We start from the raw sequence: 13369 nt of genomic DNA, 5'->3' as shown, positions 1-13369 counted from the left end.
TTTCCTGCAGTGACATTAGTAATGCTTGAAAGAGCTTCTTTGATGATGGATGGGAAAAGTTATCCTCTTTAATGGGATTGTTTAAGCTTCGTCGACAGCTTTGTCGTCTCGACCAAGGTTGATATCATTTTATACTTTTTGTTTATAATGAGCTTCCACCTTGAATTACTTATCCTAAAGTCCCTGAAAGATGACTCAGTACTCACCCTACAGTTGGTCAAATGTTTATTTTATTGATATATATGATTTATACAATTGTACACAAACGAGAACCTGAAAAAAAACGCATTTGGACTTAGAAGACTTTAAAGATCGCTAATATTTGTAAACAGCATCTGAGTCTAATTGTTGAATTGTGAAACAGGAAAGAAAGATATAAACGAAACCTTCATTTGAAACAAGTCAAAATGTATTTCTAGTCACTTCTCTTTCCCAGTCAGTTAGAGTACAGTATGTAAGTGCCACGACTACACTATTTGGAAGATAAAACAGAATTAAATATGAATAGTAAATTAAAAAAATTAAAATCATTAAAAATGATATATATATATTATTTTCTAATTTTAGTACATATTGTGATGCACTTGTGATTAACATTTCCACATTACAATGTTGATAAGAAATAGACTACAAAATTGACATCTTACCAAACCCAGCCTGGCAAGGTTAATAAATACAGAGTAGGTTACAACAATTGTACATTGTTTAAATATAAAAAATTAACATTCTCAGTTTAACAGACTTTAGTTGAAGTTGTGCTTTTAAAAAAAAAGTTTTTAGGATTCATGCACACAATAACACACGCATACACACAATACATATGCAAACAGATACAGACATGCATATGATGCCTAACAGTGATGATCCATCAAGACCAGCAAATGAACTGTAGATGATTGTGCATGTGTGTAGATGATTGCATTATTTTTTGTTGATGTTGATGAAATGCTAATTAGCTTTTTTGATTTTACTTTTTTAACTTTACTGCCATGGCTTTTTTTCTCAGGTTCCTTCTAATTTATTTTCTTTCAAAGAACTCTTCATGCAGATAAAGTTTAATTATGACTGAACTGTGATTGAATATTAAAAATTACTCTTGGAAGTGAAATCAAAAATCAGCATAAAGGTCAGAAGTGCATTAATGTATTATTGAATTTATATATTGCTTTTTCAAACTACAATAACTTCTAGATTATTGCCATGAGTGCAATTTAGAATAAATCCAGGAAATCCAAGAAAAAAAATGTGGCCCCAAACCACTGCACCTCAATGCCATTGAATTAAACAAGATAAGTTGTTTAATTCGTATTATGCATGTTCCTGTTTTGATCATGTCACAAACAAGAAAGGGGGATCTTGGCTCCTGGATTCATCTGTGTGTGTGTGTGTTTTCACAGCAGCCTCCCCAATACCACGCCCTCTCTGTTCCGTGCTTCTCCTCTTAGGATCTCCAGGAAACCCACTTTAGTTAAGAACTCTAGTCGCTGCTGGTCTGTCGGCTGGACCTCGCAAAACACACCCTGAGAACCTACGCAGATAAGAGCAAAATATTAAACTACAAAGACAAAATTCAACTTAAAAGCTTTGGGAAGGAATTATATTAAAAAAACTTTTTTTTTTACATTTTCTTCCGTAAAAAAAACTGCAGAATCTTGAACAATTTTACACTTAAAGTAAAATGTAAACATCAACAAAATTAATTTAGTCATGATAATGCTATTCATTTATAAACTATAATTACAAATTTGTTACTTCAGGGTATTTTCCCATGAATTTAGCATTTTTTCCTTCTCACAAAAATAATCTTTTCTGTATATTGAGACTGTAATTTAATGTTTTGTAATGTTTCTTTATCTACAGTAAGTTATCATTTTTAATTGGTGATATACTATTTTGAATTTTATGGTCTTGGACTGATATGACCGTTTTAAGGATCATTTCTACGGACTTTTAGTTTTTACAGCTAACCATCAGTCTTGAACTCACCGTTAGCCTTAAGAGCGTTGAGGAGTGCAGTAAGCAGCGTACGGCTGACACTTGTGTCTACAAGCTCCGGCAAGGCATCCAGCCTGAGCTGGGAGGGGAAGTGATAAAGAAGGGAGTCTGGGTACTCTCCCTGGTCTTCCTCCATCAGCTGGATCAAGTCCTTTAAGAGGATCAATATCATTAAGTACAAATGGGTCAAGAGAGCTTCATGAAACAATTGATGAAGTGTAATGATACAGTGTCTTCACTAGATGTCACTCTCTCCTTTATAATATCTGGCCCTAATCTACAATTTAATGAATACTGGCAACATATCATGAAACCTCATCAGCTGTTTCATAAGGCCTCATCAACCCACCAGTAACAATCAGTTTACATGTTGTCTTATTCCAAAATATAAATTATGTACATTTTCTATTTATTTCCTTAGATGTTATAAAACATACATACCGGTGTATTGGAGTGTGTGTTGTTGGCTTTTGTTGGATACTTGTCCCTCATGGCAGGCAGCCAGGTAGCCTGACACCTTTTGGCAAATGAGCGAACATCCAAAATCCCCAAAACACAGCCACACAGCCCCAACTCGTCTTCCAAAACGAAGCTGTACTCCGGGCACAAAGCCAGACTGGGACCCAGACACCTGTCTCCGATGATGTCTGGGTGCAGGGTGCTGGACTTAGGACAACCTTGTGTCCTCAGGTGGAGGTTTTGGACCATACGATACAACTCTACCTGAACATACATGTTATTTAAAATTACTTTGAATTGAAATGTAAAACATTTACTTTATATACACAACTATGAGGAACTATTATGAGGCCTCATGAAACATATGATGAAGTATAATGAAACAGTGTCTTCACTTTTGAAAGGTCACTAGATGGCACTCAGATTTACATTGATGCCCTCTTACATTGATCAGTGCCTTTCAAAAGGAAGACATTGCATCATGTTACCTTGACAGCTGTTTCATGAAACCCCATTAACCCATTACTAGAACAGGTATATTTATCTGTTAACTATTTTCATCTGAGCTCTCAAAATCTCAGTTAGAACCAAGTAGTGATGAGACAGCTGGTGACCTTGTATGATACAGTGTGTTATTTTTGAAAGCCCAATAGATGGCAATCTCCGCTTTAATATTTGGCTTTGATCTACTAATTCAATAAAACAAATTATCATGGTACCTCATCAGCTGTTTCATGAAGCCTCATCAACACATCAGTAAGCTTAATATAGTCAGTGATATAACGGAAATCTTGTATGAGATAAATATTAATATTAGATTAATATCAGCTCAAAAGGAGCCTCAACATGCCTTGTCTTTGCTGTGGTAAGGCCTGATGTTGTAGAGGCGAGAGGTAGGAAAGAGAGGGGGAGGGTGAGTGAATAGCTCAGTGTTGCCACCTATTGGAAGAAGCATCTACACACAAGCCCAAACAAATAGAATGTTAGTAAATTGAGAATTAAGAAACAAACAAAAATTGAGAACCTCATACCTGCACCTCTCCAGAAAAACCACCTTTAAAGACCCAGGGCTCAGATTCTCCTCCCAGCATCTCCGCTCCGGTCATCTTCCCACACCCTTGAGCCAAAAAAAAGAAGATTATGTTAGTTTTTAAGTGAAAACAACTAACAGTTGTGTCAGCTCACAATGGAAACAGTTCCTCCAGGAGCCCATGGTGGCGCTATCACTTAGCACTCGACCATCTTATGGTTGATCATAGAAAAAGAAAGCATTAGGCCAGCACAGTAGAGTATAGCGTTGTCAACAATTGACAACCATGAGGCCTCATGGAACAGCTGATGAGGTATCCTGAGAAAAAGTGTTTTCATTTGAGCACTGTGATGTCACTCACTGCTTTTAATTATTAAGCTCTAACCTACTAATTTAATTAAACCTGGGATATTTTTTAAACTTAGGACAACATCTATAGGTCTTTCAAAATGAAGACACTGTATTATGATACCTCATCAGCTGTTTCATGAGGTCTGATCAAATCATCTTAGAACAAAAAAACTTATTTGTAAGTGTTATGGGAGGTGTATGTCGAGTTGACAAGGTTTCACACTGTTTAATTTAATTTAATCTCAGAGCTCAGTTGGTAGTGCTTAAAATAATCTAAGATTTGAGTTCTTTGAGCACCAGCTTATATTACACTGAGGATTTTGTATCACACTTTGTCATGAAACCTCATAAGCTGTAACATGTAACCTTGTCAACCTATGACGAGTGTTTACAATTTACAGAAGACTTAATGTCAGGCCTGATGTCTTGTTGTGCATCAGTCGTTAAACCTCACCTAGCCAGTAAATAAAAGCCTTGGCCAGAAGAGCCGTGTTCCTCAGATCCCACACATAAGGGTAAAGGTCATAGAGCACTGCTCTGTTGGCTCCGCCAACCACACTGCAATGTAGCTGCGCAATGTCATCGCACAGGGACAGAAATTGTGAGGCGCGTCCTTGCCACTCTTCCACCTGATGAAGCACAGATACAATTATTTGTAAATCTTCCATAGAGAGCAGTGAGGCAAACCTCATCTCCTCTCACCTGTTGAGCCTGGGTCTTCTTCCCGTTGGCACAGACGAGGTGGCAGTTTCTCTTGAGCCAGGTCAGATCCTGCAGCAGCTTCTGAGCCGACGATCCGTGCTCGTGAGGCAGGTAATGAAACCCTACGAGCAGCTGCACCTGAGACTCACTCAGTTGACCCTTCCCTCCACAGAGGCCTCGTACCTTCTCTCCCCTCCAACCCCCTGTCAGGGCTCCTGGTCCAGGAATTTGGAGAGTGGCCTGGACTGACATCATCATCTCTGACTCTTCTTTAACTTTAATTGGTGATGGTGGAGGGGAGCAGGAGGTGAGAGGGAAAACAGGAAGTTTATCCACTACAGGAGCTGCTCTTCCAGAGAAGGGGTATTCAGATATTTTGTGGGCTCTGTTGCGATATGTCGGGGCTGAGAAACGTTGATCTGAGCGAGAGCTCAGTCGACCTTTGACATTATAAAAGATCATTCTTAAAAAATATTCCATAATGTCTCATTTTTAGTGAAAAAAATGGTTTACCTGCATGTAAAGGTTGGCTGAGTTCTTCCATCCAATCTCTCAAAGCAGCAGAGAGTGCTACTTCATCACAGAAGACATCGTTCTCATCTACTAAAGGAGGAGATGTCATCTAACTTTTCCACAAAATGATAAATACTTAGTGATTACTCTCACCACAACCGCCATCTCCTCCTGACCGCAGCCACGACCCCAGTGTGTGCAATGGGATGTAGTTGGCTTCGAACTCGCAGTTGGGGTTGAGCAGCAGACCTCTCAGGCGGCCCCTTAGCTCTGGCTCACGGCCTTTAAAGGGTCCCAGAAAGAGACGCCGAGAGTCGTAGTCATTGGCATGCAGGTTGTCCCAGATGAGCGGGGGGCGATGTAGAACAGCCTCTACCTCAGCCAGGCTATCCATTGACAGTCTCCGAGAAATGACCTTGTCACCTTTGACATGAAGGAGTGGCTTAGATAAGGGTTAAAGTGTGTGTCCATGATTGTGAACGTGTGTGGAGGAGTCTATCCTGTGTGTGATTCTAACTTATGTGTGAGTCTTATGTGTTTAAGATTATGTGTATTTCAGTCTTACCTGCATGAATAATTCAAACCTGCGTGAATGCGTCTAACTTTTGTGTTGATTCTATAACCTGTGTGTGAGCCCTACCTGTCCAGATCACGATGATGTTTGGATGCAGATCTTCACCAACAGTCTGAAGATAATGAGACTTGGAAACGGTGGGGGAGCACAAAGACCCACAATACTCTGTAGACAAACACAGACAGATAGATACAATATACTGTACATGAGAAATTTGAAGCAATACATGAGCTTTTTAATATGATATTTCTTCATTTAGCTACTTCGTTCATACATTTATTTGTGTTTAATGCTGATAAAAAATAGATTTCATTGGAGGCTCTTAACATCATTGATGTCACCTGTTGGGCAGAAGAGGAAGACACGTGGTTCCCCCAGGTATTTATACATCGCATTTGTGACTGTAACCTGAGCGTGAGCAAACGAGGAGAAGGCCTCGGTGTCGGCCTGACACATGGAATGATCGATGTCGTCGAACAGGACAGCAAATGCTTGACAGCCCAGATCCGCCACCTGACAAGGAAAGGCTTTCATTATGAAAAATCATCTCATGAACGCGTCAGAGAGAATTAAAGCAATACTTGTTTTAATTTGCGCTTCAGAAGAGTTATGTCACACGACGAGGAGAAGACGATGTCCTGACCAGGTGAGAGAGCGTAGACAAACCTAAGACCTCGGGACCCGGCCTCTGAGATCAGGGTTCGCAATTGCACTGCAGAGTAAGAGAGAGAGAATGTCTAATTTCTGTGGCTGATTTTGATTTTTTAAATTTCTTGTGCAGATTTTTGCTGATTTTAAATATCTTAAATGCAGCAGATTTCAAATGTCTTTTATGTTTAATGGCCACTGATAAAAAACAATCGCAGTAGTCAAACCAATGCACTAGAACTGTTGAAGCTTCAACCGCACTAAAGCATACCTTCCTCCTCGTGAGAGTAGACCTCTCTCCACAACAGTCTGTGTTTCAGGTCATCCTTCGGTCCGTACAGGTACGTGTTTAATCCCCAGTGCTGCATCCTAAAACACATGCATCACAAGCAAAACTTGAACTAGAAGGAAGTCATGGGTCATAAACCATAAAGTTATATAAATGCTAATAAATGTAAATCTTAAGTGAATGACTTAAGGATATTTGGCATGTTGAAATGACGTCAACATAGAAACAGGTCCTAAAAGGACTAGTGGAAGGTTTTATTTTAGTGTTGCTTCACTTCCTGCACAAATGGGGCAACGGTAGCCTCAAATTGCAGAAAAGTCACAGTCACGCTGCAATACACACAAGAAAAAACAACAACACACTCACCATTGAAAGAGAACCGTCCTCTGGTCCATCGACCAGGGGCGTCCATAGAAACCTTCATGAGAAATACAGTTGTAAAAATGTACAATAACAAAAAAAAAGTACAAATACCCTCATCATCTACATCAAATTCAACTGATCATTATGTTTTTTGTATTTGTAGCCCGCGCTGTCCAGCCTTCACTCAGCCTGCATTGTGTTTAAGGATGTCTGAGAGGGGAGTGAGTCCAGCGAAAAAACCACAGGAATACCGGAGTGGATCTTTTGATGGTGGCAAAACCATTTATTTCTGACAGTCCACTGTGGACGGACAGCGATCACTTCGTTAGAAAGTTCCAGAGAGCTAACGCAATTAGTTACCAATTAGCCAAACCCACCTTATAAAATAAAACACATGAATTACACAATACAAATTACAATAAGTTTCTCGATGTTAAATGACAACAGAGATTTAACTCAAAGGACAGTGACAGTTATTTTCTCAAATAATATATCACACGTTAAAGGGCAACAATGAACATGTGCATACCTGTGGACGGACAGCGATCACTGAACGCAACACAGCGTCATCAGTGAATGCCGTCGCCCTGCCAGGTAGACACACAGGACATAATAAGTAATGAACCTTTTGATTGCAGGCAAATAGTGCCACCTATTGGCGAAACATTTTATCTCGGTTATAGATGCAATGTGCGAAGATTATAAAGGAAAATGAGGAGCAACACAGAGTTATAGGCCTGGGGGGGATAGTCAGAACCGGTCCACCTCCTCACTGGTTCATTGCTGTGATTCAGCAGCATCGTTCTCCATCTCCCGCCACACTCTTCTTCCTGCTTCTATTTTTAGAGCGCTCAATGGTCGCTCTGCCTGTTTGAATAAGTGCGCTGCGTGAAAGTGGGTCACATTGGTCGTAAAAACACTAGTATCATTATGAACGCCTCGGAAAATTGCTCAACATTAGTCAACTCAGATCAGGCCAAGATAAAGGGAGCAGAAGACCCCCATGAAAATGCCAATACATCTTCTTTTGATTACATTTATTTTGTTAATCGTTGATAATGGAATATGTGGTGTGAAGTACAGGAGCACCTCTAGGGATAGTACTGGCCCTCTCCTCTTCACCATATACACTTCAGACTTCTGCTAAAACTCAGAGTTGAGTCTCGTCCAGTAGTATGCTGACAACACTGCCATTGTTGGATGCATCAGGGACAACAGAGAAAACGAGTATAGGAGTCTGATACGTGACTTTGTAAACACCTCAGAGACCAAGGAGCGGGTACGCCACGTCCAGTGTCCATCAGAGGCGACGAGGTGGAGATACTTCACAACTATAAGTTCTGATGACAGTCATCCTCTGAACACTGTCATCACGGAAGCAGATGGAGTGCACGAATATTCCTTCCAAGATGCAACACTGAGTTTGGGAGCAGGAGAGGAGCGAACAGAAGATTCTATTCCATGTTAATCTTTGTATCCTTTTTCTTTGATCTATGTTCTTTATCTTTAGATTTAGATTGTGTCATCTTGCACTTTATTTTTATTGCAAATTGTTCTTGTTGTTGTTATATGCATTTATCGTCTGTGTTGCTGTATGCTTGAAAAACAATTTCCAGAAGTACGTAGGTAAGTAAGTCATTTATATTTGTAGAGCGCTTTTCCAGACCAGGGTCACCAAGCACTTCAAAACAATACCCAATAAAAGATATGCTTAAAAAATAAGATATAATATATAATAAAAATGTCTTAAGATGTTTCTCTAAGGAGATAGTCCATGTTAATCTTTGTATCCTTTTTCTTTTAGCTATGTTCTTTATCTTTAGATTTAGATTGTGTCATCTTGCACTTTCTTTTTATTCTTAAAATTATTTTTGTTCTTGTTCCATGAATTTATCATCTGTGTTGCTGTATGCTGGAAAAACAATTTCCTGAAGGAGACCTCCAGAGGGATCAATAACGTTTATCTACCCATCTATCTATCTATTTAAAAAGAGGGGGAAATGCTTTTATTTGAGTGCACAATGATCTTTTACCAGTGTTTGCGTGATCTGATGTAAATTAGGAAAAGCGAAAGTCAAGTCTTTTGATGCTATTGTTTCTTGTTGAATTCCTTTGTTAAAAAACACCTACATGGCCAGTTTTGTCAATGTTAGTAGATCAAATCACAATACGAGTCTTACAAATACCTGATGGACTGACTCGTGTCCATCATTATTTCTTAATATTTTGAATATAATATCATCGTCAGTTTGCTCTCGTTCTTCCCCCTCGCCCATCCTCTCGCTCTCACGTCTCTTTCTCCTCCATCACCACTCTTCCTCCAGCAGTGCATCATCACCTCAGTCGTCAGCATCACCCGAGCTACTGTACACAACGTCGCCCACACAAAAGTGGGTCACTCGTTGTTCTTCTGATCAAGCAGCCAGCGTCACGTGATCAGACAGGTCGTTGTCTTACCTTCCACCACACCACACAGGAAGCGCTGCTTCTGCTCCACCCTGTCCCCACTCTTCTCCTCCTCCGTCCTCTCCTCTTGCTGCTCCTCCATCACACCTCGTTCAAAACCCGGGTGAGGCGCACTACTGTGCCTGTGCACGAGCGCACATCCTCGGTCTGCTCCTCCTCATAGTCGCCATCCGCTTCCTCTTCTTCTCTGCTGGAACGCGATGCTGCTTTAAAGTGCCCCAGCGGAAACTCGTAAATGTGACCATCGAACTGGGTGCATAACAAATTAATAATGAAATCAAAAGATAAAGTCACTGAATAGTGATACATTTATAAAGTAAACAACCAAAATAATTGGCCTTAATAGGCATAAATTAATTGAAAATGATTCAGATAAATGTTTATTAAATACTAACAATATCAACAACAATACTGATGATGATCATAATTATATAATAATAATAATATATAAATAACAATAACGATAAACTTAATAATATTCCAGTGGGGTATTTTATACACCTTCGATTTTTTTTCTAATACAGAACGGAAAGTATGAACCCTATTTGGTAATAGTTATAGTTTAAAGAATATATAGCTTATATATTAATTGATTGATTGACATTCCTGGCCCCATATAAGTTAAGGTCGGAATTATTTTTTCTATTATTTGTAACATCTAGATAAATTAATATTAATGATGGTTATATCCTTTTGGCACAGTGGTTGTGGTGTGCTTTGCTTTGATGTAACATTTCTGTTTTCTTTACATCATCTACATATACTGATTTGGTGGCTATTTATGGTTTAATCAGCAGAATTTATACTAAATATTTAGTATATGACAGACAATTTAAGTTTTTTTATGCTCTGATTTTCATTAATTTAGATTGTTTAATAGTTTCAACCTTTTTTGATTCTATTCCAAGAGTTCTTCAATAATGTAGAGTGTAGTGAAAAGGGGTTTACACAATAAATTGTAATTTATTGGTTTACTCTCTACGAAAAAAAATGTGACTACATCTTACTTCCTACTTCTATGATATCTTCAGTAAATCTGCAAAGTCGTTTGAGTCCCTCTGTTAACAAAGACTGAAAAAAGAAACTGCTGATAAGCTTAAATAACACAAAATGCTCGATTTTATTTCAACGTTCCTCCAACATTGTCCTGTCCCTGAGACGCCTCAGGAAGATGTCGGTCCAGTCGGACTCGGACTTTGGACCCAGTCTTTATGTCGATGTTTCCTTTTTAAGGCTTTTGATAGGGAGGTTGTTTTTACGACAAGGTAATTCCAAATAACAACCAAGTATTATTTCCTTGAAGCTGAATTGAGTGTTTGAGGACTTCGGTCAGTGCATGTTGATTATTGGGAGAAAGGAAGTTCTACACTTTCAGTTCACACTCATCACAATTGGGAGTATTTTTGAAAGATTGCTTGAAGTATTACAGTAAGATGGAAGCTAATGCAGATTTTATAAATGTCTTTGTTTCGTGCAGGATTTGTGTGTTTTAAACCACTGAATACAATTACTCATTTTATTTTATTTCAAGTTATGTCTTAACGAAATATTCACAATTGAAGTCCTTTCAGATTTAAATAGTCTATTACTGTCAAGTCAGATGCGCTGAAATTGTTCCTTAAAAAATGTCTTAATTCATGCCTGTTTTAAAAAGAGTCTTGAGATACTTATTTCTAGTATAACTCTAGTACCGCCTAGATTATTCTATATATCTTGGCCTATAAATGCTTGTTTTTATCTTTAATTATATATGTTTCATTGTTTTTAATCAATATTATAGCTGATCACAGTGTATGTAACATGCACAACAAATAAAATATATCATGTTTAATATTCATTTGTATGTAACGTTTGTTGTCCAGAAGATTTTCCACCACTGCTTTCTTGTCCGAGCAGCAGTTCAACTGCTTCCTCTGTCAGAGAGTCTTCTCCGGGCCAGTCTCCATCCCCTGTGGCCACAGCTTCTGCTTCTCTTCCATCACATCTCTCTGGGAGTCCCAACAATCCATCAGCTGTCCAAAATGTCACACAGCCTTCAGCAGACATCCAGAACTCTATGAAAACGCTTTTGCCAGGGAGATGTCTGAGCAGTTCTGAGCCGAGTGGAGGACCAGATTGCCCAGAAATGTTGTGTATTGTGACGTTTGCATCCAATCTGTGGCTCACAAGTCGTGTGTCTGATGTCGTATTGTGAGCCTCATCCGAGTCCTCATCTAAGTCTCTCTAGCCTAAGTGGTCACCAGCTCTCTGACCCTGAGGACCTCCAGCAGAGGGTGGGAATGTATTTCTTTAGCATTTAAATTAAATTGCATTTAAATCGATATCTTTGATTTGTCTGTTTATTTAATTGTTAAATAGGTTTGCGTCAGGAAGATGGAATTGGAGATCGACAACAAACTTGACTAATCTCAGGAAGCTGGAAGAGATCAGAGTGTCTGCAGAACTCAGTCGGGTGAGTGACAGAGTTTATTGGAGAGATTATGGAAATCACTTTAGAGTCAAAAACTTGATGTTGGATGATTAATCTGAGTGTATATTATTCAAAATTAAAATGTTCATTTAGTATTGACTACATTTAATCTAAGTTTCACTAATATGTAAAGTTATTTGAAATGATTACATATGTAGACAAATAATATATTTAGTAATCAGACTTTAGATAAAAAAATTAAATTACCTAAACAAAATTAAGTTAGTTTGTCACTTAATTGTACATCATATTTGATTATCATATAATGCAAAGTACATGTTCCAAGCACATGCTGTAAATTTTTTTTAATTTTGAAACATTCATCGATTCATGTTCTGATCGTTATTCCCTTATGGGGGTCAAAACACAACATGTTAATTAAACGATTCATTAAAAAAGTCTGCTTAATCCATGTAAAGGAAATAGGAACAAATACTTTTCAGGTTAACTCATTCATAACCTCTTTCCCTTATCTTGTCTTAAACACTGGTATCTCTGTAGGTCATACTTATTAACATGAACCACATGAGCCACATAAAATGATTTTCACGGCCATATTTGGAGCCTGGCCAATGAGTTTAAAAGATCTGTGTGATTTATTATACTAAAAATGTTTATTCCCCACAGTGTGTTAAAGCTTGTTATCCCTGCATTAATTTATATTGCTTATTCCTTCTTTGAGTTGCACTGAAGACAATTTAGAATACTCAGTCAAACTGGAAACTGGAGTGGCCAGAAATAAAACATACAGACTTCAAAAAGGTTGCTAGAAGGGGATGAGAGAGTTTCTCTAACCGATGCTATTGTATCATGTTTGAGTCTGTAATCTTCAGAAGAAATCAGAGTTGGACCTGGAGCAGAGCAGGAGGATCTTTTCTTCTCTGTTGGCCTGGATGGGAAGACGTCAGGAGCAGCTAGAGGAGACCATAAAGAGGAGACAGCTGGAGGCTGAAATGCTTGCAATGGAAGTGATGACAGACCTGCAGGCCGACATTAGTAAACTGCAGAGAAGCAAAGGTAAATTTGAAAAACTTTCTTGCAGTGATGACTTCAGTCTACTACAGGTCAGATCACAACACTGAAAGAACCTTTGTTGATGAATTAATATGCTTGAAAATATTTGAGGAGGAAAGAGAATATCAAAATTGTTGTGTGAATCAGAAACACTTCCATTAAAAATAAAATATTACTTTAAATCAATTTAATTTAATCTTAATGAAAGCAGCTTTATGCGATTTTATGTCGAGTGATGCCAGTGGACTAATTTTGGACTAATTTTCTGTTTCCAGACTTCCGTTGGCTGAATGAAGCATGGATAGGTAATGAGTCAGATTGTGGATAATGAAATATTATATGCGTTATGATGGCTTTGTAAATAACTTTGTTTTTGTACTGTCATCCCCCCCTTGTTTATTTTATTATTTATTTTATTAAATTCAATTGAAACTTTATTTCATTTCACATTTTACAATATTTTTATATGTTCACTTTAATGCACACTATGTGTCA

General features: G+C 38.3%; 1 protein-coding gene across 1 annotated transcript; it reads right to left on the bottom strand.

Annotated features, from left to right (window-relative positions):
- Window positions 1–212: 212 nt before the first annotated feature.
- On the bottom strand, window positions 213–9550 carry LOC148082940 (protein O-GlcNAcase). Its single transcript, XM_087790173.1, has 16 exons — window positions 9382–9550; window positions 6928–6979; window positions 6544–6641; window positions 6206–6336; window positions 5966–6137; window positions 5691–5789; window positions 5204–5473; window positions 5051–5140; window positions 4538–4977; window positions 4290–4464; window positions 3640–3696; window positions 3486–3571; window positions 3305–3409; window positions 2437–2718; window positions 1987–2146; window positions 213–1528 (listed from the first exon to the last, which is right to left on the bottom strand). The coding sequence occupies exons 1-16, from the start codon at window positions 9470–9472 to the stop codon at window positions 1392–1394; spliced, it is 2445 nt and encodes an 814-aa protein (XP_087646299.1). The 5' UTR covers window positions 9473–9550; the 3' UTR covers window positions 213–1391.
- Between the last annotated feature and the right edge of the window lie 3819 nt (window positions 9551–13369).

This window comes from Callionymus lyra, chromosome 4 (assembly GCF_982586985.1).
Source record: "Callionymus lyra chromosome 4, fCalLyr1.hap1.1, whole genome shotgun sequence".
Taxonomy (NCBI): domain Eukaryota; kingdom Metazoa; phylum Chordata; class Actinopteri; order Syngnathiformes; family Callionymidae; genus Callionymus; species Callionymus lyra.
The sequence above is the reverse complement of the archived record's forward strand: the minus strand, read 5'-3'. Positions and strand labels throughout refer to the sequence as shown.

Excerpts from the sequence above, each read along its gene's own strand:
- LOC148082940 (XM_087790173.1), bottom strand. The coding sequence starts at position 9,472 with ATGGAGGAGCAGCAAGAGGAGAGGACGGAGGAGGAGAAGAGTGGGGAC. Across the intron at positions 6,980-9,381 it reads CCTGTGTGGTGTGGTGGAAG|GTTTCTATGGACGCCCCTGG; the intron begins GTAAGACAACGA and ends TTTCTCATGAAG. Across the intron at positions 6,138-6,205 it reads TGAAGCGCAAATTAAAACAA|GTGGCGGATCTGGGCTGTCA; the intron begins GTATTGCTTTAA and ends TTTCCTTGTCAG.